The following is a 23933-nucleotide window of genomic DNA, read 5'->3' on the forward strand; positions in this document are numbered from 1 at the left end:
ACTACCTAAACCACCCCATTTCCCACCAACCTACACTGTGTGGCCTTTGAGGACAGTAGATACTTATGATTTCCAGTCATTCAGCAACCAGGAGCCCTAAAAGAAGTGGTTGCCCCCATAGACAAGTCAGACCTACAGCCCCATGGCAGTACCTCTTACATGCCCCAAGAGCATCAAGGGTCTTGCAGAAGTGCTGCTGTCTATGGGCACACAAACTTCTCCTGGGGTAATCCAAGACGAAATCACAGATCGCATGCAAGGATGTTTCCTGAGGCTTGGGTCCTTTTCTGCTCTTGGAAACCTCTCAGTTGAGGGAATTACATCCCAGTAAGTCCTCAGTTTCCTGCCTTCTCCCTGGAATTCTTCAGCTTGTGCTGTGGTGCAGACAGGTAGGCAATAACAATGATTTCCAAGATGCTTTTGAGGTTCAGAGAGCCCACATCACCGAGACTGACTTTGGGGTTAATACTAGGCAAAAGAAACCAAATGTCTTCCCTCTAGACAGACCCCTGCAAACAGCCTCAAGAGAGGTCATCTTTCCTGATCTCCCACCTGGAAATTGATATGCCAGGACATGGTGCCTTGATGGGCTCAGCATCTGGCACTCTGCTGCCAAAAATCCTCAAGCCTGGTTTGAGGATGCTGAAGCTGGGCTGAAGCCACACAAGCACATGTGAGCTTATGGGAAACCTTTATTCTTTTATAGATTCATAAAGTCTCAGATTGGTTTGTGTTGGAAAGGACCTTAAGATCATCCAGTTCCATTCTCCTGCCATGGGCAGGGACACCTCACACCAGACCAGGTTGCTCCAAGCCCCTGTGTCCAACCTGGCCTTGAACACTGCCAGGGATGGGGCAGCCACAGCTTCTCTGGGCACCCTGTGCCAGTGCCTCAGCACCTTCACAGGGGAGAGCTTCTGCCTTAGATCTAACCTGAACTTCCCCTGTTTCAGTCTGAACCCATCACCCCTTGTCCTATTGCTGCAGTCCCTGATGAAGAGTCCCTTTTCGGCTCACCTTTCAGCTCCCTCAAGCTTGGCTCAGTTTTCCCCTGGCCTTTGACATGCCCTTCTCTGCCGAAGAAGGGATTGAAACCAAAGCCAGTGGCTCTGCTCTGACCTGGCTTCTGCTTTCCCTCAGTTCCAGTCTTTGCTCCCTCCTGACAGCCCCTTTCCAGTAGGCAGGAAGCTCCTGAAATGAGGAGGACCGTGCCTTGACCAATATGCTTTCCAGGAGGGGGCTCAGGGCCCTGCTCTGCCACCATTTTCCTGTTTTCCTAGGCTTTTCCAAAGGTCCCTGTGTAACCTGCTTTGTCACCCAGGCCAGGGTTTTCCTTTCAGCCCTGTGTTTTATCAGCAGAGTTGGTTTTCAAGGCTGGTGCCTGGTTTCACCAGGGCTGGCACAGGGAGCCCACGGCCAGCCCAGGTGGAGGCAGGAGGGCAGGATGCTCACTTTCCTTTTGCTTGAGCAGAGCTGAGCTGCTTGGGCTGGCTCAGCCCATCTTAGCTGACCACGCTATGGGATTCTTCCTAAGCCTTGAGCCTCTAAAAGCAGTTTGGAGACAGCCTGTGGGGAAACTCGGTGTTAGACTATAGTCAGAAAGTTAACTCTTCCCTCTTATGGGACTTTCTCTCTGCCCTGGCCCTGTCACTGCAGCAATACATCTGTTTTTGTAGCCTTGCCATCTATTACCTGAACGCTGTGGCTGAAGCATACCAGCGCGCCAACGCAGAGCTGAAGAAGAAGATGCAAATGGTAAGTATTGACCTGGCAAAGCCATCTTGGAGGAACTACCATGTCCCTCAAGTTTGATGGGCAACATGTGCTTTTGAATTGCTCTTCGCTTCTGAACACGAAAGCAACACAAGGGGGGAGAGGCATTTTATGCTGGTTCAGTCGTCTCTGATGGAATTTAATGGCTAATTGCAACGAGTGGTCACATCCTGTAGTAGGCTGCTATGTTGTACATCAAAACCACAGTGAGTTTTCCCTTAAACTGCACTTTCCACCTACAAAAAGCAGTTCAAGTAATGTTTTGGAGCCTGCGATTTCCCAGGGACAATGATAAGCCTATCAGAACCACAGCCAGAGTTTGTATGAGCTGAAAAGCAAAGAGCCATAAATAACAGCATGGCAATAACGTTCTTTACCAGTAATTCTCCAAGCACTTTGCAACGGAGGCTGGTGACTGTCTCTGCCAGACAGAAGGCAAAGACAAGATACAGACAGATGCAATGACTCAAATTAGCAGGGTAGGATTTGGACCTCATTATATCTAGAGCTGAGAAGGGATGCAACAAGTAGAAGACTATAAGGCAGGGACCTCTCAATCAATATGAATGAGGTCTGGCAGCAGAATACCTGCAGCAGAAACACAGCTCTGCTTAGACAATGTGTCTCAATGAGAAACAGCAAAGGTGTCCTGCTATCAGAGCCTGTGCTGGTCTGGCAGCATGAGTTTACCCCAGAGCTTTACTGGTGGGTCTCTAACCCTGTGCTGTTTTGTACTACGTAGATGTGTCCAAAGTGCCAAGTCTTGCATCAGGAAAAGACAAAATGCCACCAAAACCTGGTATCAGACACTTTACTGATACAGGGCAGTGTCCAAGCCATGGAAGCAATGGCACATAGAATCATAGCATCAACCAGGTTGGAAAAGCCCTTTAAGCTCACCCAGTCCAGCCATTCCCCAGCACTGCCAAGGCCACCACTAACCCATGGCACTGAGGCCTCGTCTCCACGCTGTGTGAACACTTGCAGGGACGGTGACTGCAGCCCTGCCCTGGGCAGCCTGTTCCAATGCCTGAGCACCCTCTGGGGAAGGAATTGTTCCTCAGCTCCATCTAAACCTGCCCTGGTGCAGCTTGAGGCCGTTTCCTCTTGTCCTGTCCCTTGTTCCTTAGGAGAAGAGCAACACATTACAGAAAGCAGAGATCAGTTCAACATTAAAAGTGAGGATGTCAGCACTGAGAAATGAGACTACATAAATTAAATCCAAATGCTCAAATTCAGAACCATCAATTTCTGAATAGTTCATGTGCTCATGCACTTGGCTTAAAATAAGGGCTTGGTGCACAAGGCATCCTCAAGTATTGCAGGAGTTGAACACGTGCTACAGCACACTTGGACTTATGGGCACGTAGTCCATTTCATGCTCCACAAACCTGTTGTGATCACAGTTTAAGGGAGCTCAAGCCCTCAAGCAGGGGTCACAAAGCAGGTCCTGGTATTGCCCAAAGGAGCATCACAGTCCCCCTGCTTAGGAGCAAGGGATGGGAGCTGCCCAGTCATGGCAGGGGTGGTCAGCAGTTGGAGCTCACCACAGTCCCCTGTATGATGACCTGCTGAGCTCAGAAGGATCTGCTGCAGCTGCCCCCAAAGTCTGGCAGCTTTGCCAAATGGCTGTAGCAAGGCCACAACCACTGCCTTGCATTCCATGGCCCCAGCACACAGCTTCCTCCATTGGCAGAGCACCCTTCTGGGAGGGAAGATGGAGATGGAGTGGATCCCATCCACACTTTCTCACTGCAAAAGAGAAGGCAGCCTCTCCCTTCGCCATACAGAACCCTTAGTGTGAACAAAAACAGCCCCTGGGGTATTTTCCTCCTCTTGCCACCCAGAAGGAAGTCTTCTGAAGACCTAAACGTATACAAGTAAAACCAGACATCCCTACAGCCTATCCCCGTGCTGCTGCGCCTTCCTCCTCTTCCTCTGGCACTTAGCACTCCCTCCCAAGAGGCACACATTTAAACCGAACCAAATCCCCAGGGAGAGCAGACTGGCAGTTCCAGAAACACACAGGCACCCCTACATCACGTTGTCAGCAAGCACTCTGCCCCAACAGCAGCAGAGCCGTCGCTTCCCAAGCTCTCAGTCCTGCCTGGACCTGCTTTCTTTCCCTAAAACCCTTGGGCTCCAGACCAAGGGTCAGCACCTTGAACTTGGCAAAGGGATTACATTCATATCAACACACACTTAGGCAGGCCAACCCTGATGTCAGGCCACCTTTTCACAGGTTAGATCTACAGTTTCAAACTAAACCCAATGGTTTTTATTGCTGCAGCAACGTGAAGAGGAGAAGAACAAGAGAAACAACAAAGCCAGCACTAACCCCATGATGCAAGACCTGGAGGAGCTGTTTACACCAAGGACAAAGAATGAAAGTCACCCCAAGCAAGGAGAAGGTAAAAACAAAATGCACACACCCCAACACTCCTGAAAATGCTTCTTTTGACAGCAGACTGGCTAAGGATGGAGAAACTGGAGGGACACACATTTGTAAGGGATGGGATAAGTATAATTAGCACAGATTTTGTCCCCTTATAGAGTCCATGGAGGAAGGCCAAGTTTTTAGACTGGATTATGTCTCACATAGGCTTATCACAGTGTGGGAACTGTAGTCCAAAGTTCTGATTCATATTCCAGCTATTAACCATGCCGGTCATGGAACCAGCAATTCATTCTAGGAGCAGTACTGGAATTCCAGCCTTGTTTCTGGGCTGATGAGCTGATCCAGGCACTGACTTTTCTCCAAATTGAGGTTTCATGGAAGAATCCATTAGGAATGGGGCAGAAGCTTTTTATAGGACTGTGTTGGCCTTAGAGCAAATAAATGCTGTAAGCTCTGCTGCAGGGGTCCATGGCTGGGCAGAAGGCTGCAGGAGGAGGCATCGGCACCAGGGTTTGGGCATTCTCAAGGAATTCAGATCCTCCAGGAATGGTCTGAGCCAGCCATTCCCTGACCCGGGGCCTCCTGCTCTCCTCTGTGAGAAGCAGTGCAACACACGTGAAAGATGTGGATTTTACCCTGATGCAGCCAAGTAAAGCAGACCAGTGCCACCACAGCCCTCTCGCATTTAGAAGGGCTGTTTCTTGGAGAGGCCAAGACAAGCTGCAAAGTTGAGGCTGACCCAATACAGATCCCCCTCAGAGAAGACCCAGGGTACTCATTTAAATGGAAACAGTGCTGGCAGCATCGTGGGGGCACTGGAAATAAAGACTAAAACCAGCAATTACCCATGACCACCATGTGGCTGGAGGTGTGCCAGCAGGGCTGGTAGGACTGTCACCTCTTATAAATGCATCAGCAAGAACCTGCAGAGAGGGCTCGGGCAGCTCAGGCACATACTGGCTGTTGGCCAGGGGCTAAGGGTCTTAGTTATGGCTTCTTCACTCAGACACTCAAACACTAATCCCCACACACTGGAGTTCTTGCCCATAGGAGAAACAGCAGCCACTGGGGAGAGGAAGAAAGGCAGCGCTTGCCCTCAAGAAACTAACATCCATCATCTTCCCTCTAGACAAGAAAAGAGAGCCTCCTCATGGAAACAGCCCTGTCGGGACACAGGGCAAAGCAGCAGCCCTGGATGGCAGCCCCATGCCTGGTGGGAGAGGAGCAGCGTTCACCCCACCGCCGCACGTGCTGGTGACACAGCCGCTGACACTGGGGGTCCGTGCACCTTACCCTGGCCAGCACAGGCCAAGGGGGCACCCCTTGGGACCAATCCCTGCGAGGGGGAGAGGGCAGCCCTGCTACCCACACGCTGCTCGATAAGCTCAGTGACCTTCCTCCTGTTTGACATGGAAGCAGAGGTGCTGTAATGAACTGCTGTAGACTTAGTAGGAAATGATTACTGTATGTTGGTCATCCACTCGTGACCATCTGTTTCTATCTAACACTGTCTAAACCAGCTGTGTTTGGAAGCTTAATAGCACTTTGGAGTTGTAACCCTCAATGGCTGTGCTGGTTTTGAGCACGGAGGAAATGGGAGGAGGTCAGGATGAAAATCAGCTGTGGCACTGCTGAGCTGCTACATACCGAACAGAGCCCTGTGGCCACTAACAGCAGCACGGTGAGTTCACTTGGTGGTGCAAGTGCTTGCCAGTCCTTTCAAAGGCTTCTTGAGTTAATAAAAGTAGTGCAAGTTCATGTGTCAGCTCAACAAAGGGTGTTGGGTTCTTTTGCTGTCCCTCTACCTGAGGAATTAAGTATATATGAGTGTCTGTGTCCAGCTGCATGGCAGCCACTACTAGGAGTGGAGGAGCCCTGCTAGACCAGCACAGGAGGAGGTGTTGTCAGCAGCATTTTGTCCGTCATGACAGCTTTCCTCCAGCCTGCCACCTCCAAACTTATCTTTTTGTTCCAAGCCCACTGTGTACCTCAGCCCTGCTTTCCACAGGCTCCTCCTTTGCTCCTCTTTTCATAGTCCATTGACAGCTTGCACCATTATTTCAGTCCTTAGATAGAGAACCACAGAGTCATTTGGGTTGGAAGGGACCTCTGGAGATGACCCATTCCAACCCACTGCCAAGGCAGGGCCACCCAGAGCAGGTCACACAGGAACGTGTCCAGGAGGGTTTGGGATGTATCCAGAGAGGAAGACTCCACACCCCTCTGTGCAGCCTGTTCAGTGCTCTGACACCCTCAGTGTAAAGAAGTTCTTCCTCATGCTGAGGTGAGACTTGTTGTGTGTTAGTTTATGACCATTGCTCCTTGTCTTGTCGCTGGGCATCACTGAAAGGAGTCTGGCACCATCCTCCTGGCACCCACCTTTGAGATGCTCATCTGCATTGATGGGATCCTCCCAATCTAGCAACACCACCCAGCACAACTAAGAGACTAGAAGTGCTTTGGCCTAGTTTCTGATTATAACTAGCTAGGAATTTCTGGTACAATTTGAGGATCACATCTTCCAGATCTACAGAACTTCCCAGGACTCCATGCAGGACTTCTCTCCATTGGTCTGCTCTTTTACATCTACAGTTTCTTCCTGTTGTTGACAAAAACTCATTTGGGACAGCTTAGATCACCTATAGAATCAGGGAATGGTTTCCTATGTGTTTTCCTCCATGAACTTTTGTGTAACAAACTCCTGTTCTTCAGCAGAACCAAATCCAAATGTATAGCCAGCAGCAATCCCATTGCAGCTGGGAGAGCTGGGATTAAATGCTCTCACCTTGAATTTTCCCACTAAATGCCACAAGTCTGGCCATATATGCTCAGGACAGGAAACTCGATAACATAATTCCCCTCCTGTATGGCTTGACAGAGCACAGAGCATTTGACCTTCAGTCTGGGAATATCCACCAAAAGGAGCTGGGTAAAGGGGTCCAGTTAGGACCCCTAAGGCAGGTTGGGAAAAGGATTCTGGTTTTTGGGTCCAAACCAACAAAGTATTGGGACAGCTGATTCCCCATAGGAACTAAGAGGACATTTCCCTGAGCTGGGTCTCACAGAGAAGGTCTTGTCTTGCCTCTTTGCTGTGAGAGCTGCTGATGCAGCACGGTTTTGTTGCCTCCCCTGCACCTCTGTCTGCAGAGACACCCAGCCACTGGACTGGATACAAACCAGACAGGAGGTGGCTTTTTGAGGGAGAAAGAAGCTGTTGTCCCTATTCTTCTGCACACGTGTCCATAGAAAACATAGGTCAGAAAGCTGGGAGAGAGCTTTGCCAGCTTGCTCATCCATAAGGATGTCATAGAAATGACACAGTGCCCTGGTTGCACCCCAGCCAGCCTGCCTTGCAGACCGGTACCCTAGGGAATGGCTGCATAATGAGGAATAGGATTTCCCTCCTCTTAGCTCCTCATCTCCCATTAAAACATGATTTGGAAAGAGGAGATGTGGCTTCAGATCTCACTCACCTCTGCAAGAAAACAGAAAGGGGCTGAAAACTTGCATGTGCATACGTGTGTGCACCCACGGAAGAGGAGGAGAGAACATGACTCTATACTATCTACTTATTTGCACAAGGAATGTGAAGGGAATGAGGAAGATTATGAAGAAGCCATAGAGAACTCGAGGCCGATTTAGAAGACCTGAAAAGCAGACTTAAACCAGATAAGTAACCATTGAAGGATTTGAATGCTCTCTGAATCAAGCCCCCCAAGACCTGCAATAATACTGAGCCTTACAAAGCCTTTGTCTGCTCTGGAGCCCACAGCTGCCCGTTAGCTAAGTAATCTTTCCAGGTTTGCTCATCTCTAATTATTACACATTAGGTTCACTCCTTGATCAGTATCTTTGCAAGCTCAGAGGCTTCAGGATACAAGGGTGCTGGTATCAGCTAGACAATGATTTCTGCAGACTGGTGGCAATCGTCTTCCCCAACTCCAGCTCACAAGAGGGCTCTCTGTTAGAGCACAACAGTTGTGAAGGGTGTAAAAATGCCAACCCTTGGTCTTCATATTAACCAAAACTGATTATTTGCCTCTCTGAGTTTTGAGCCTATTTAACAGTTACTTACATCAACAGTCCCTCCCCAGCCTCCCTATAGCCCCCCTCCAGTCTCCGAAGGGATACTGATTCATTAGGACTGTAGTGATAGGACAAGGGGTAATGGGTTCAAACTTAAACAGGGGAAGTTTAGACTGGATATAAGGAAGAAGTTCTTTCCTGTTAGGGTGGTGAGGCATTGGAATAGGTTGCCCAAGGAAGCTGTGAACGCTCCAGTGTTCAAGGTCAGGCTGGACAGAGCCTTGGGTGAGATGGTTTAGTGTGAGGTGTCCCTGCCCATGGCAGGGGGTTGGAACTGGATGATCTTAAGGTCCTTTCCAACCCAAACTATCCTATGATTCTGTGATTCTATGAACTGGAGGTTAAACTCCACAAACTCATTAGAGTAGTCAACAGCTGGAATGCTGTGTTCAAAAGGTTTTGGTAAAAACCAAGGAAACATCTATGTTTAGATATACCTACATATAAATACATAGATAGCAATATATTCTATCTCTATCTATATAGGAATTCTTTCGTTATTCTTCACACTGAAGCCTTGTTTTCAAGCAGGCAACTGCCATGGGCATCAGTTTTTAGCCTGGAAAGACTGAGCATCTGCGCAGTGCTCCTCATGAACAGGCATCTCAGCAACACCGAAAGGACAACCCGAAAGGACAGCTGTGCAAAACACACGTGGCTGAAGCGGAGCTGTGAAAGGGATGCCAACACACACACTTCTCTGAGGGTCATTCGCCCATCCCTTTCATCCTGTGCTTGGCTGTGGTGCGAGACAAACTGCTTTCCGTACTCATAGGGAACGGAAAACAGTAGACGCCGCTAAACAGGCTTGCTCATAAAGACAGAAAAGTGGCCTAAATATCTGATGTGTATGCAAAGAATAGAGCGGCTTTGCATTCAGAAGCATAATATCGAGGCCTTGGCTTCTCCAAAGCAGAAAAATCAGCTTTTCACTCCTAAGTTCCTTCCAAAATAGAGCTTTGAAAGAGCTGAGCCTGCATTTCCAGGGAGCTTGTATGAAGCTCTGCCGGGAGAGAAAGGGGACAAGCACTGCACACCACCACTGCTGACAGCATTCTGTTCTGATGGCCTCGCTTGCTCCAGACAAGACTATTGTGTTGAGCCCTCTTTCATCCGTTCCTGTAGCTGACCCTGCGCTTACACCCTCATACCAGTCATGGGGTTCCTCATACCAGTCATACCAATTGGCAAACCAGAGCTCTGGGGAGGGATTTCTGCTTTCTTTCAAGGTGCCAAGGAGGGGCATCATCCGCACATCTCATCTAAAGAAACCTCTCAGCAACAAAGAGCTTCCAGGCACCACAACAGCCATCACAGGGATAGGGGCCACTGGCTCCAGCACCCACTGAGACACTTCCACCATCGGATCCAGGCGAGGAACACAACCAACAGCCGTTTCCTCAGGCCCAGAGACCATGCCTGGTGATGGAGACCGTGTGTTTGCAGCCTATCCCACCCCACAAGACGCACTGCTCAGCATCCCCACCGTGGCTTTCCCGCTGGTGAAGATGCACTAAAACTCCATCTGATGTCCTGCAGACCCCATCAGGCTATGGGTGCAGCAGGTTGCCCACCTCTCTCTGCACCCCAACATGCTCAGACCCCTCTATACAACAATATCAGCTGGTTTTGCTACCACCAAAGCAGGTTGAATGGGGACATCTGAAACCTGACCTTACTCCATCTCCAAACCATGGCTCTGCCAAGCACCAATGTCCTGACAACAGAAATGAAGTGCTCACCAGAAAGCTTTAAAGAGTGATCCCCCCAGTTCCCGTTCATGCTGCCTGCAGCACTATCAGCTCTGCAGCCTGACAGCCATGGGGATTTTCTTCTCTCCATCATGCTCTTCTTGCTGCTTGCCTAAGCCCCAAGGCAGCAGCTCGTCCTTTGACAAGGGGCAGCCCCGTTTCATCTGCAGCCAAGGCTTCAGCACTCACAAATGCTCGGATACAGTTTTTCCTCAGGGGAAAAATCAACTCTGGAAACCAAGGGTTTCTAATACCAGCCCATTCCTCGCACAACACAGTCACCATTGCTGAATCAGAAGTCAGCAGCGTGTTTTAATGGTCTGTACCAACACAAAGCTAATGCAGGGAGGCTTGGCTTTGCTGCACGCCTTCATTTCCAATCACAGGGCCCAGCTCCCTGGGTCCCCTTCAGTTCAGCCATCTATAGACCAGCAAACCCAGTGGTGGGCATTGTCTCAGAGTCTGAAATGGGTGCCATGTGGTGCTGCCCAGGAATACCCACCTTCCCCATGCACTCAGCAGAGGGAGAAGAGCCTATAGGCACGCAGGGATGGACAGACAGATGCCATCTCCCAGTAGACAAAAGCTACCATCACCATCAAACCCTCATGGGAAGGCCATAGGGCAAAAGCCACCCAATGGTGGCAGAGCAGCCAAGGAGAGGGGCAATCACAGAGGATCCCTCCCACCTCATGGAATGGTTTGGGTTGGAAGGGACCTTCAAAGCTCATCCAGTTCCAACCCCCTGCAATGAGCAGGGACATCTTCAACCAGATCAGGTTGCCCAGAACCACATCCAGCCTGGCCTGGGATGTCCCCAGGGATGGTTCATCCACCACCTCTCTGGGCAACCTGTGCCAGTGTTTTACCACCCTCACTGTACAGAATTCCTTCCTCACATCCAGCCTGAATCTCCCTCTTTTAGTTTAAAACCATCACCCCTCGTCCTGTTGCAACAGGCCCTGCTAAAAGGTCTCTCCCCATCTTTCTTATAGCCCCTTTATGTACTGAAAAGCCACAACAAGGTCTCCCTGGAGCCTTCTCTTCTCCAGGCTGAACAACCCCAGCTCTCTCAGCCTTTCCTCACAGCAGAGCTGCTCCATCCCTCTGATCATTCTGTCCCTTCTCTGGCCCCTTTCCAACAGGTCCACGTCTTTCCTGTGCTGAGGACTCGGGAGCTGGATGCAGCGCTCCAGGTGCGGTCTCACCAGAGCAGAGCAGAGGGGCAGCATCTCCTCCCTCACCCTGCTGGCGACCAGACCACCCAAGGCAGGAGAGTGATGCTGGAGAGCTCCTGCCCAGGGGAACTGGATTGGGGTTGAGCATCATTAAACCCAGTTTACAGGGGGGTTGGCCCCAGCAGATGGGTTAGAACCCAGCAGCCCTGCGCCCACCTCTGCTGCACAGGAGCTTTACAGCGGCAGGATGCTAAAGCAGGAACGGAGGCGAGGAGAGCTCCTCTGGTGGGAACCCAGTGGTGCTTGCACAGGCTGCCAGTGCTGCCTGTCTGCAGGCAACGTGGGAAGGGGAAAAAATAGCTTCAGCTCAGCTGAGGATGGAATAAGAGCAACCATAGCAGCGTGGCACCGTTACCTGGGCGGCTCGAGGAGGGCAAAGCATCACAGCGTGCAGAGCACGCTAGTGGGAGGTGGGACATTAATAGTAACCCATTCCAACAGGGATCAGGAGCTGCACAAGCATCCCAGGCTGTTGTGTCCTCCCCTTGTCCCCACTCTCCTTCCCTCAAAGCAAAGCTGCTCAGGGAAACCAAAGCTACTTCTGCAAAAGGCTGCAGATCCAAACCTCCCTTTAACTGGGAAAGATTTCACACATATGGGCCTTTTGGGTTGGTTTGGGGGGGTGTTTGGCTAGCAGCAGCAGTGAGTATTTTAGTGCCCAAGCAGATGTTTAGGAGCTTCAGAATATGAAGGTTATTGTCAGATCTCTTTAGATCAGGTAATGGGAGGGCTCAGGGCCAGATAGAGGAGGGGGAAACAACGCACTGCTTGAGCACCTACCACGACAGCTAAGCCCACCCCAAGCCTCAACAAGGAAAGAGGTGGCTGCTCGGTGCCTGGTTCCTCCCCTGCTCCCTTCCAGGTCCCACTGCCCCATGGGAAGCACTCATTGCTCTTATTAGCAGGAGAGCCCCAGGAGTCTCTAATCACGAAGCCACAGTCCCAGAAGACAGCAGGGCCTTACAGCAGCCCTTGTGTCCTGGGAAGCACACGAGCACCCACGTGCACACCGAGCCTCTTCCCAAGCCGCAGCCAGCCAAGAGATGCTCTGCTCTAACACAGCTGCCCCGCAACGGACACGAGGAGGGAAGGTCAATCCATACCCTTGCACCAGTGGAAGAGTCAACATAAAGATTAAATGAACACAAAAGGTTGGCACTTACTTAACAGAGCAACCTCTGGATCCCAGATCCCAGGGGAGCAGAACCAGCACAGGCCAGTCTGTGAGCACAACAGAGCGCTTGTCCCACCTGGGTACCACGCAGCGCTGGTAACCTGAGCGTTGGGAACTTGCAGGATTCCATAGCACAGGCCTCAGATGGGACATTCTAATGGAGTTCCTGCTTCCCTCTTCGAGGTGTGGCTCCTGAAATCCCAGTTCTCCTCTTGGAACACAACCACAGATGTGCTGCTTTCTCAGAGGGGAAAATAAGGTTTGAAACAAAGCGCAGAAGCATCCTGGGAGTCACGGAGGGATCCAGGTCATGCTTAAACAAACCAAATCAAGACTAAAAACCAAGCTCAAAGCTTCCCAAAGGTTGGAATACAGAAACACAAGCTGCGAATGGAGAACATCAGCTGCCTGCAGCAGTCAAAGGGGGCTTGCCCCACCAAGCCAACACCCTCCTCGCTCCTACTCCACCCCACTCCTTATGAGCAAGGGGGAGGAGATGCTCCAGCCCCTCACCCCTGAGGCTCATAAAACCTTACCCAGCTGGGAGCAAGCTGTGGCACAAAGGAGCCTTCAGAAGCACTGCTGAGCAAGTGCTGGTGGCTTGGTCTTGAGGGTGATCTTGCCTCTCAGATGAGAGCCTCTAAAAGCAAAACAACAAGTGAAGGAAAATGGTGCACACTCCAATTCCCCCTCTACATGTGCTGCTTAATGTTTCCCTATATAGGTAAAGCCAAAGGGTGCAATAAGTTGGGTACCTGTGAGCTTTGGGGGTACTAGGGACAAGCCACTCTAGAAATCCTGGAAGCAGTAAGGCAAGCAGGATGGATGAGCATCTTCATCTAGGAGCACTGTATTGCTCTGCACTGAAAGCCAGCAGCATCCCACACTTGCTCCCTTAGGGAAATTAAAAGCAGCTGAGCGTGGAGGCAAGTTTAACACCCAGACACATAGAGAATAACACAGAGTCCTGGTTGGGGTTTTCGTTACAAACAGTGTATTTGGATCCCTGTGAGAGGGTGGCACCATCCTGCTGCAGGGAAGTCAAAAGCCAGGCAAGAGGCACAGCAAGCCTCAGCAGGACCAGCCCCGCTCCCACTGCAAGAGATGGAGCCAGGCGCTGAAGATGCATCAGACCCCACAGCCAGGGGCTTTGCAGTGGTGTGAAGTCGCTCCTGCAGCACTAAATAGCAGCTGGGGTGTTTAGGAGGGCAGGGAGTCACCTCAAAAGGCTCAGGTGTGCTTACAAAGCAGCTTTTGGCCGTCCTTCCCCTCTGTCCTGCAGCGGAGGAAAGCGGACAAACCAGGAACAACAGCCCCATCTACTGGGACCTTGGAAACGATCCTCACCCCGGCACTTGGCAGCTGTGCAGCCCCGCATCATCATCATCCTCCTGATACCTGCCAGGTGGGAGCGACGCTCCGAGGGCTGTCTGCCCCCGGGGGCCCATGTTTGTTAACGTGCCCGTGTCCGAGAGCAGCGGCAGGCAGGTAGGGTCATCCTCCCCTAGCTCAGACCCAAAAGGCAAATATAGAACCATGGAAAGGTTTGGGTTGGAAGGGACCTTCAAAGCTCATCCAAGTCCAACCCCCTGCAATGAGCAGGGACATCTTCAACCAGATCAGGGTGCCCAGGACCACCTCCAGCCTGGCCTTGAGTGTCTCCAGGGATGGTTCATCCACCGCCTCTCTGGGTAGAGTAGGGTAAAGGCAGATCAGTGTTACCAGCCTGCAGATGGGAAGAGTGGAACATCAAGCAAACAGAGCCGAGTCTTCAGCTGTGCATAAAGCCCTTTGCCTCCTCGAAGAGAAAAAGCCCTGCTGTAATCCTACCACAATACCCGAGTACTAAAAATGCCAAGTGATTATCTGAGCAAAGAAATGACCGGAGAGGAAAAGGAACATCTGTGAATGCGGGCACACGGATTAGAGAGGGAATTAGGAAGCACGTGTGTATGCGAGACCCACGGATCACATCATAGCAAACTGTCCTCAACGGCTCATTTCTCCAGAGGGGCTCTGTGATGCTCAGCAGCACCAGGTAGCTCCTGCTGTGACCAAATGTGGGAGAGAAAGGCTGTCCTAAAAAACATACCTAGCTCAATTCAACCAACCCAAACACATAAAGATCCCTCTCTCCTCCCCTGTGCCCCTGCATGCTAGGAACAGAGCCCTCCTGCAATGGAAGCGAAGGAGCTCTGTTGCAGCAGCCAAAGCTGCCTCCTTTTCCAGAGGCCTGCTATCCATCCCCCCTGCAGAGGTCCTGTCAAAGGAACCCTTCCACCCCACCCCAGTCACCCCAGAGGCAATTCTGATTCCACGTGCAGAGATCTGAGGGTATCATTTTGGGCAATCTCAGAACTGGGGAGTGCATCAGCAGCCACTGTGCCCAATGGAGCTACAGCACTCACCCAGGGTCTCAAAGCGAACAGGATCTCACCATCCCCTGACACACAGTGACCAACCGCAGGTGGCAGGAAGCAGCTGCCCACTGCTGGGTGCCAGGAGAAAGGCTCAAGGATGTGCCAGAAACACACCTGAATCCCAAAATGGTTTGGCTTGGAAAGGACCTTAAGATCATCCAGTTCCAAGCCCCTGTCACGGGCAGGGACACCTCACACTAGATGATGTCTCCCAAGGCTCCATCCAACCTGACTTTGAACACTGTCAGGGATGGGGCAGCCACAGCTTCTCTGGGCACCCTGTGCCAGTGCCTCAGCACCCTCACAGGGAAGAACTTCTGCCTTAGATCTAACCTGAACTTCCCCTGTTTCACTTTGAACCCATCACCCCTTGTCCTGTCGCTACAGTCCCTGATGAAGAGTCCCTCTCCAGCATCCTTGTAGCCCCCTTCAGACACTGGAAGCTGCTCTGAGGTCTCCACGCAGCTTCTCTTCTCCAGGCTGAACAGCCCCAGTGTTCTCAGCCTGTCTCCCTACAGGAGGTGCTCCGGCTCCTGAGCATCCTTGCGTGGACTTGCTCCAACAGCTCTGTCCCTTTTATGCTGAGGACAGCAGAGCTGCACACAGTGCTGCAAGTGAAGTCTCACAAGAGCAGAGGGGCAGGATCACCTCCCTCGACCTGCTGCTCACGCTGCTTTTGATGCAGCCCAGCACCACGGGTGACATTTGTGCTGCTGGCAAACAGAATGGGAAGGGCCTTTTTAGGGCCAAACAGTGAAGCGCTCATGTGCCTCTCAGATAAAAGCTGTGCATTAAGTAACAGTATCTGTAGCTGCCTTGCATCTAATAGGTAATGCCAACAGGTCAGCTCCCTTTGCACAACAGCATAGCTGGGTTGCTTTAGGCTTTTTACTGCTAATATGCACTGTTACAGTAAAAGAAATGAGCACATGTGCTAAGAGAGAACATTCTTCACAGGTTGACTGACATGGCCAAAGGGAGTGCAAGGAGAATACCAGATCACAGCAACATGGGTAAGCACATCCAATTTGAACCCATCTCCACCTCTAACCAATCCCATTTCTCCTGGTAAAGGGTCTACCCTCCATCATAGCTATTAATCACAGAAATATACTCCCCCAAAATAACTAAAATCAAAGAATTAAGGGGGGAAAAGGTGTTTGGTTTGGCTTTGATATTTTTTTTCTGAGGATTACTGCAGCACTTTTGAGGGAGGAACCGGTGACACCGGTGCTAAAACTGCAGCTTCATCAGGGGAGCAGCTCCCAGTCCAGGGCTCTCCTCCCTATTCCATCCACCCACCCTCAGCGGGCCACAGGATGCCCTGCAGCCTGGTGGAAGCTGGGACACGTGCAATGGCAGGCACAGAGCTTCCACCACCCTTGGCCATAGACCATGCCCCACACTACCCATGTACTGCCAGTTTAAGACAGCAGTGTGTGGTGTGTATTAAACCAGTCTTTATTTCCCTTGCAGTACAGCAGGACTGAAGTTAGGACCACTCCGTGGCAGTGCCAACCCACTCAGTTGCCTGAGCTGTGGGAGCTGCTGACCAGTCCTCAGTGGCAGGCTGGGCACTCCAGTCCTCTGCAATTACAAAGCCAACAATTAGTACAGCACAGCTCTTCCCACCCCCTGCAACAGCCCCTCTACTTCCCACAGCCACCCCCCAAACTGACCTGTGGGGAACTGCTGGATGGGCACAGATGGGACCTGAACTCCCTCAGACCAATCTGCAACCTCAGGCTGAGGAGGAGCAGTGAATTCAGGAGCTGGGGCCGTCCATTCCGTCTGGAACTCCTCCTTTGTAACTGCTTTCTCAGCAGCAGCCTGCTCCTCCTTTTCAATCTGCAATGGAAGAGCACACAGCCTAAGTCTCCCAGAAACACCTCACCACCCTACATGGACCAGACAACAGGCACCACAGTGAACCAACCATCACCTTCCAATGTGAAGTGCAGTGATGATACTGGCACAGCCTGTCTCTAACAGCAGGCACAGACATGGGGCAGGAGCACCATGCAAGCAAGGCACGTCAGACACATCTCCTACCTCCTCGGGATCCCTGTAGAAGTACAAGTCAGGCATGACTTCCCATGGATGCTCACGGGAGATGGTGCCACGCATGCGCAGGACCTCCCGAGCCAGCATCCACCACATCAGACCCACAGAGTGGGCTCCCTGGAACAGGAGAACAGGGTATAAGACCTGCTGCAAAGCTAAAACCTCCAAAACACCTTTTCTTCTTTGAAAGAGCAAGACTTCCGTGCATCAAATCCAAGGTTCTTACTTGGCAAGTGAAAGACATTACTTGCTAATGCCCAGACTTGTGCACTGGGGACTCAGGAAAAGGCAACTTGCTGAGTTCCCAGTGACATTTTCAGGTCTCTGCAGGAATCAAAGCACAGTTCAAATCGTCAGCACCTGAATTTGCTGTATCCAGCATTGCTTGAAGCAATTCTCCTGCTATGGAGTTCCTACTGCTCGCTAACCCACGTGAATCTTATCCAAAAGACAGGGATTATGCTCATCACATCCTAAAATGAATAGAAAAGTCAGCTAAATGAGCAAATCTCAAAACATGCTCAGAACTGGCTTACATAAGTTGTAGTGAATGACATCTAGATGGAGATCAAAGGTAAGTTTCCCATCTTCCTAGACTTTCAGGTGGTTTCTGGCAAGGTCATGTTTCTGAGCAGTTTCTTCAGCACGTCTCTCTCACAGAATGGCTTGGATTGGAAAGGACCTTAAGATTATTCAGTTCCAACCCTCCTGCCATGGGCAAGGACACCTCATACTAGACCGTGTCACCCAAGGCTCTGTCCAGCCTGGCCTTGAATACTGCCAGGGATGGAGCATTCATTCATATGCATGGACTGTGGCAAGAGTGACTACCAAACTTCATTCATTGGGCCACAAAGACCCTCCTGGTGCCAGTACAAAGTCTTGCCAAGTTACTATAGCACACGTCCTACACTTGAGAGTTCCTTGGCCAGAAACAGGCCTCAGCTCCAAGCTCCAACTGTGTGCAGATCTCCTCACCCTCTCCCTCCTGCTCGCTTGCAAGAGGCCTTAACTAGTGAGACACAAGGCAACCCTTACAAAGCCTCTACCTTGTTGTTGCAGGGGATAGCAATGTCCACGTAGCGCAGCGGGGAGTCCGTGTTGCAGAGCGCGATGGTGGGGATGTTGACATAAGATGCCTCTGTCAGGGGCTGATGGTCAGCCCGGGGGTCTGTGACAACCAGGAGTCGTGGCTCACGGAAAGCTGCTTGGATCTGGTTTGTGAAGGTGCCAGGGGTGAAACGTCCAGCGATAGGAGTAGCCCCGGTGGCAGCAGCAAACTTGAGAACAGCACGCTGCAAAATAGACCAGAGTCAAGAGTGAAGCATGAAAACTGTGTTTCGAGCCACCCACCCAGGTGTGAGCATGCACAACATTGAGCTGAACTGTTTGTTTCGAGTCCTGGGTAAAATCAGGGCTCACCACCAGCTCTGCGCTCAGAATGGGACAAAATAAGGATGCTTCTGAAAATGGCTATGCCAGCACCAGGTGTTATAAAGATCATATCCGCCAGCAAAGCAGGAATTCAGGATAGGAAACCCTGTGGTTTTTTGAAGTCTGCATGGTCTACTCCATAGTCTCATAATGAAAACACAAAAAGGGGGAGAAAACAACTTATGAAGGAAGAAAAGCTGATTTTCTTCCATTATTTCTACATCTTTCCATTATCTAGCAGCGTAACCACAGGGAAAACTCAGTAATAAATACAGACAAACTGCTGCTGTGCCCATGAAATCTGCAGTGCTTACTCACCTGCACCATCTCCTCGGGCGTGTGGCAGGGCCTACTATCAAACTCCACTCACAGAGGGAGCCCCTCTCCTGGCGTTAGCGAACACCCTGCCATGCAATTTGCTGTAGCACACTTCCGACACTTGAGAGCTCACCGGCCAAAAACTGACCTCAGCATCAAGCTTTAACAGTGTGCAGGTCAATCCCATGTGAACCCAAGCTTTTCCTTTGTAAACCCACCCCATGTCATCCACAATCTCCCTTAAATATCTGTGGCACCACCTACATTGATACAAAGAAACTCAGTTCACAGCTAAACGTCAGAGGGCAGTTGGATATTACTTAAACGTTGTATCCCCTTCTCTGACACGTTTTTGCTAGGAATCTAGAGGAAACTAAAAGCACAGTTACTCCACTTTGCTCAGGAACAGTGCAAATGATTTCCTTGGAAAAGCATGTATCAAGCACTTATTGTCCCCAAAAAGCAGTGGCAATGGCTCACAGAATTATTAAGAGCAAGGGGAGCACCGGCGGCCTGACCACCAATACGAAGCACCTAGAGTATATGAACAAAGTTACCAAATGCCCTAAACTACAGAAAGGAGACGTGGGTTTCAACTGATCCAAGCTGCAAGTGCAACATAAGAAACACACACAAAAAAAAACATTTTCAGGGTCAGAATCTGTGCTGCTTTCACCATTAAACTGCCACTGGCAGGCAGTGATGCAGCCAAGAGTCCTGGTGCCAAGACTGCAGGCTTCATGACCAACGCACATCCTTACCTGTCCAGTATTCCTAGAGGAAATGACGCTCACATCAGCTGGGTTCTCAATGGCAACAATGGCACGGGCTGCCAGGAGGAGCTTCTCCCAGGTCCTCTTCAAGTTGATGATGTAAATACCTATAGGTGACAAAATGCTTTAGAGCAACCAGCTGATACAACACCCTAGAACAGGGCAGCACTCTCCTGCCATTAAACCTGTTGCACGGCTGTGGTTACTGCAAAATTCCATTACTGGAAAGCTATTTATGTGGGAAGCAACCTATGAACATGACGGATGCAACACTTCAGACATCTATCAACATGAACCAGGGCCTGATATGAACGTCACCCTTTTAACAGGCACAGACTGAAGAACACTGCAAACAAGTAGCAGAAATCACTAGTGAGACGTTAAAACTGCTTTGTTACTATAGTCAAGAACTATCTTTAGTGCCCAAATGCAGCTGTGGTTAATTCAGCAAGTTATCAAATACGTGTTTCATTCTACTTCTCCGGATAAACTGACTGCATCGGTAAGAAACGCCTGTGCCTTTCAGGCCATGGACACGCCGCTAAAGAGCTCAAACACTCGCACCTTGCTCTTTCCTCAGCTGCGCCCACGGAGCCGCTCACCCCCCGTGTTTACCATCGCTTTTCCTCTTGTAGATGTACTGCTCCATCTGGAAGTCAAGGTTGGTGCCTCCCAGGTGGGTCCCTGCAGCGAGGAACTTGAGGACATCCTCCTCCTTCATCTGCAGGACATCGAGACCTCCGGACATTGTGGGGTTTCCCTTTGGAAGCGACGACGGGGAACCTGTACGGGCAAACACCGCGCTCAGCCCTCCGCGGACCCCCGCCTCTCACCGCCACACGAGGCCCCTCAGCCACCGCCGCCATCTTGCCCGCGCCGCCCGCCTCCCGCAAGCCTCGGCCTTCCCCGCCACTCGGCCAGGGCCGCCCGCCGGCACCACGAGGTCCGCGGGAAGAGGCTCCTGGGGACCCCCGCGGTGCCCCGGGACCCCCCCGGAGCCCCTCCGCAGCCCGCCCCGACCGCCGGCCCGCACTCACACTGACAACGCCGTATGGAGGCCCGAGCAGGCGCGGAGCGAAAAGGACGGGCGGCTCCGTGTGACGGCTATATATAGCGCCGCCAGCCAATGAGGAGCCGCGGGAGGGGCGGGAGTTGCTAGGGCAGGAGGCTCCTAGCGACGGGTCCCGGTCCTGACCCACGAGGATGCTCAGGGCTGGAGCCCCTCCTGCATGGGGGCAGGATGAGAGCACTGGGGCTGTGCAGCCTGGGGAAGAGAAGCTGCTTGAAGGTAGTAGAATGGTTGGGTTGGAAAGGACCTTAACATCATCCAGTTCCAACCCCTGCCATGGGCAGGGACACCTCACACTAGAGCAGGTTGCTCCAACCCCTTGTCCTATCGCTACAGTCCCTGATGAAGAGTCCCTCTCCAGCATCCTTGTAGCCCCCTTCAGACACTGGAAGCTGCTCTGAGGTCTCCACGCAGCTTCTCTTCTCCAGGCTGAACAGCCCCAGTGTTCTCAGCCTTGTCCCCTTTCGGTGAGCAGCCACTTTCCAACATTCCCCCAAAAGCCCAACCTGAGTGTCAGGAGCTGGCTCTCACAGTCTTCTGTGTGCTTGTTTGATGATCTTAATCAGCGGGATCACCAGAACAGTTGTGGGATACATTTTACGACAGTAATTCAGACATTTGCCACATGGTGGTGACAAAGATGAGTAAAATGAAACTCGGCAAACAGTTGTGAGCTCTCAGCAAGATCATTGACTATTACACAGGTGCCTAACACATTATAAACTTGTGTTGCTGGGGATAGCGAGAGCTGACACGACGGGGCTATGTCCAATATATCTCCTAACAGATATGATGTGACTATTAGCTTGTGGGGAGAAGAGGGGAGGTGGTGGTGTTACCGTACTGTGTGCAGTAGATTTAGTCTGGAGAGCTCCCCTGTGTCACCAAAAGCCATCTGCATTCAAAGTGTATCTGAACAAATTGATGGAAGTTCAGTAACAAATATCGCACTAAATATGTTATCAAAGCAGCTGCTTGAGCAGGGAGGTTGGACTAGGTGACCCCATGGTCCTTTCCAGCATCAACCATTCTGAGTGCTGCTGGTAAGCATTCCACACTCCTCTGGATATATCTAATACTTCACTTATTTCTTCTTGCTAGTTTTGGACCTTTCTGGCAGACCATGAGCTCCAGAGCCCATGAGAGGGCTTGGAAAAGTCATGCTAAAGCTTGACACTAAAATATTTCACATTGTTTTCTTAAGCAACCTGAAAGTTTGGGTTATTTTCACCTGTGTGCTGAGATACTTTAAAATAAACCTCTCTCACTAATGGACATGTTATTCAGATGGAAATGTATCTACCCGATCATGTATTTTAGACCACGTCCCTCCTGTCACTATTCACTTCTTATCCTACAAAGCCAGAATTGCCTAACACCTGATACAGAAGTTGTGGAGGTCTCATTTAACCTCTTGCTGGGCTTTTTTTTTGTTATTTTTACTTAAAAAAATCCTTAATGCACTACGCTAAAATCTCCCAAAGCATTTTATAGTGATCGAATTGGAAATGGAGACAGTGCAAAGTGGAAAATCGGCTCGGTACTTTGAGCCCAGAAGCAATGCCAGAAGGGATTCAGGAGCTCCACATTGAGTCTCTAGAAGTGTGTGAGATAAGGAATAATTTTTGTGCAGTTGTGGTGTCAGTGATTATGGCACATAATAGATTAAAAAAGCAAGTATTGCTTTGGCCTGGTTTTTCTATGTAAAGAGGATCCTTATTTCAGTGTTTTATTACAAGGACAGTGCCTTTAAACTGTTTTTTTCCCTCTCTTTCCCACCCTCTACTACCCAAGAGGATTAAGGAGCTTGTCCGCTATCTCTTCTCATAGCTAGGGCAGCTCTCAGCAGCACAAGCAGCAATGTTTTCTACACTGGAGGTGGTTCTCCAAGGCAGCAGGAGAGCTCTGGGGAGCCCTGCGTGCAGGACTGGGCGCTATCACCAGCATAACATGGTATCAAGTACCTGCACAAGCAATTCAGGTCCAGCTGGCCCAAGGCTGCACACCAGGACTGTCTGGTAGGACTGTTACACACAGATAACTCCATACTAGAATGTATCACTTAGGCAATATCTGAAAAGAGAAGGGGTTACAGATGCACATCTCAGTATCAATAACAGCAGTGCTTTCCTTTGCACAACCTGCTAATGAATCCCAGGACCACACTGTGGCAGCAAGAGGAGAGCCCAGCATCACCTTGCAGCAGAGGGTTATGCCCCAGGCACAATGTCCTGTCCCCTGCTGAGATCAGACTGCCTGAGTAGCAAAGACCTGGTTAGCAGGAGATTAAAAACAGTCCCCCCACAGAGTGCTCAAACCCCACTGTCCTAAAGGTGGGTATTTTACCAGCTAGTATGGGGCTTCTGTTTCCAACAGCCTTTACACACAGCAGGCAGGAGGAGGAAGCTGTGAAAAAGACAAGATTCCGCATTGTTATGTGTTCTTTCCATTTAAGCTGATTTAGGTTGCACTAGCACAGCCAGTGTATATTATAACTCACAGAAAAAGAGAATATGTGTTGCCATGTACATGCTCTGAACTCATCCAATAGTTCTGTTCTCTTGGGAGACTTCTTTTCCTTTTCTGTTCTCTTGGGAGACTCTATTCCATCCCACCCCTTGTGGGTTGATTGGTTTTGAGGGCTGGGGTTTTCAATGAAATGCTGCAGAGGTGACATGGTTCATTTTGGCAACCAGTTTTTAATAGAAATATATAATACACCTTCTCACATAAATATTTTATATAGACACATAAACACTCACAATACTCAAACCTATGCCATGTTCCAAAGCTCCAGTTCTGTTTAAACAGTTCAGGGGGAATACTCACACAGGAAGAATGGAAATGTGAAGTTTCTAAACCATAAATAACCAGATTATTTCTCTTGTGACCTTACAATTCAAATACTGACTGCCTCAATATGTTAACCAGCTGTGCTCTTACACCACAGCTGCACAGGGCAAGCAAAGCCAAAGCATGTTCACTAATACGTACCTGAGGTCATTCTGAGGAATATGATTGCATCCTGCCACATATAGAAGGCATCACACCACCTTCCCTGGCATCAAGCTAAAATGGCTTTGGAAGTGATTACCTGATCGGATCATTAGTGTTGAATTGCTGTCATGATGCAGGTATGTGATTAAACACCTGTATCTGGATCTTTTAGTTGATTTACTTTGCATTTAGGCTGTACAGTGGCCATTTGTTGTTGATTAGAAGCACACAACCTCAGGGGTAATCTATCTAAGCTTCAAGTCCACACATTTGTCTTTCTTGACTTCCTACAGCTATTAAGAAACACAATAAATCACTTCAGAAACAAAATGGTTTTGAAGAGGGCAAAAGGGTGAAGGATGCTAAGGATCAGAGCTGAGAAAGTCTTGTGCCTGCCTATGTGATACAGCTTTCAGGAGTCAGTGAAACAGCACTTCA

General features: G+C 50.3%; 2 protein-coding genes and 2 non-coding genes across 4 annotated transcripts in view; 1 reads left to right on the top strand and 3 right to left on the bottom strand.

The window, feature by feature from the left end:
• Window positions 1–5554, top strand: part of TMC2 (transmembrane channel like 2) — a 31371-nt gene extending 25817 nt beyond the window's left edge. The window contains exons 18-20 of the mRNA XM_057431557.1: window positions 1677–1755; window positions 4064–4184; window positions 5301–5554. Of these exons, the coding sequence (XP_057287540.1) occupies window positions 1677–1755; window positions 4064–4184; window positions 5301–5554 (454 nt within the window). The remainder of the gene's footprint in view (window positions 1–1676; window positions 1756–4063; window positions 4185–5300) is intronic.
• A 10726-nt stretch (window positions 5555–16280) lies between these two features.
• LOC130611077 (40S ribosomal protein SA) lies at window positions 16281–20526 on the bottom strand. The gene is made up of 7 exons (XM_057431468.1): window positions 20467–20526; window positions 20045–20212; window positions 19418–19536; window positions 17954–18199; window positions 16893–17021; window positions 16520–16688; window positions 16281–16427 (listed from the first exon to the last, which is right to left on the bottom strand). The coding sequence occupies exons 2-7, from the start codon at window positions 20175–20177 to the stop codon at window positions 16333–16335; spliced, it is 891 nt and encodes a 296-aa protein (XP_057287451.1). The 5' UTR covers window positions 20178–20212; window positions 20467–20526; the 3' UTR covers window positions 16281–16332.
• On the bottom strand, window positions 17715–17873 carry LOC130611189 (small nucleolar RNA SNORA62/SNORA6 family). Its single transcript, XR_008975189.1, has one exon. It is a non-coding gene; the product is annotated as a small nucleolar RNA SNORA62/SNORA6 family (small nucleolar RNA).
• On the bottom strand, window positions 18674–18833 carry LOC130611188 (small nucleolar RNA SNORA62/SNORA6 family). Its single transcript, XR_008975188.1, has one exon. It is a non-coding gene; the product is annotated as a small nucleolar RNA SNORA62/SNORA6 family (small nucleolar RNA).
• Window positions 20527–23933: the final 3407 nt, after the last annotated feature.

Source organism: Pezoporus wallicus, unplaced genomic scaffold, assembly GCF_028554395.1.
Source record: "Pezoporus wallicus isolate ANWC-B61680 ecotype Strahan unplaced genomic scaffold, APGP_CSIRO_Pwel_v1 scaffold_11491, whole genome shotgun sequence".
Lineage (NCBI taxonomy): Eukaryota > Metazoa > Chordata > Aves > Psittaciformes > Psittacidae > Pezoporus > Pezoporus wallicus.

Bases quoted from the DNA above. Each gene is read 5' to 3' on its own strand.
- LOC130611077 (XM_057431468.1), bottom strand. From the start codon at position 20,177: ATGTCCGGAGGTCTCGATGTCCTGCAGATGAAGGAGGAGGATGTCCTC. The intron at 18,200-19,417 runs GTAAGGATGTGC...TCTATTTTGCAG, and splicing joins CCTCTAGGAATACTGGACAG to CGTGCTGTTCTCAAGTTTGC. The intron at 16,689-16,892 runs GTAGGAGATGTG...CTTCCATTGCAG, and splicing joins TCTACAGGGATCCCGAGGAG to ATTGAAAAGGAGGAGCAGGC.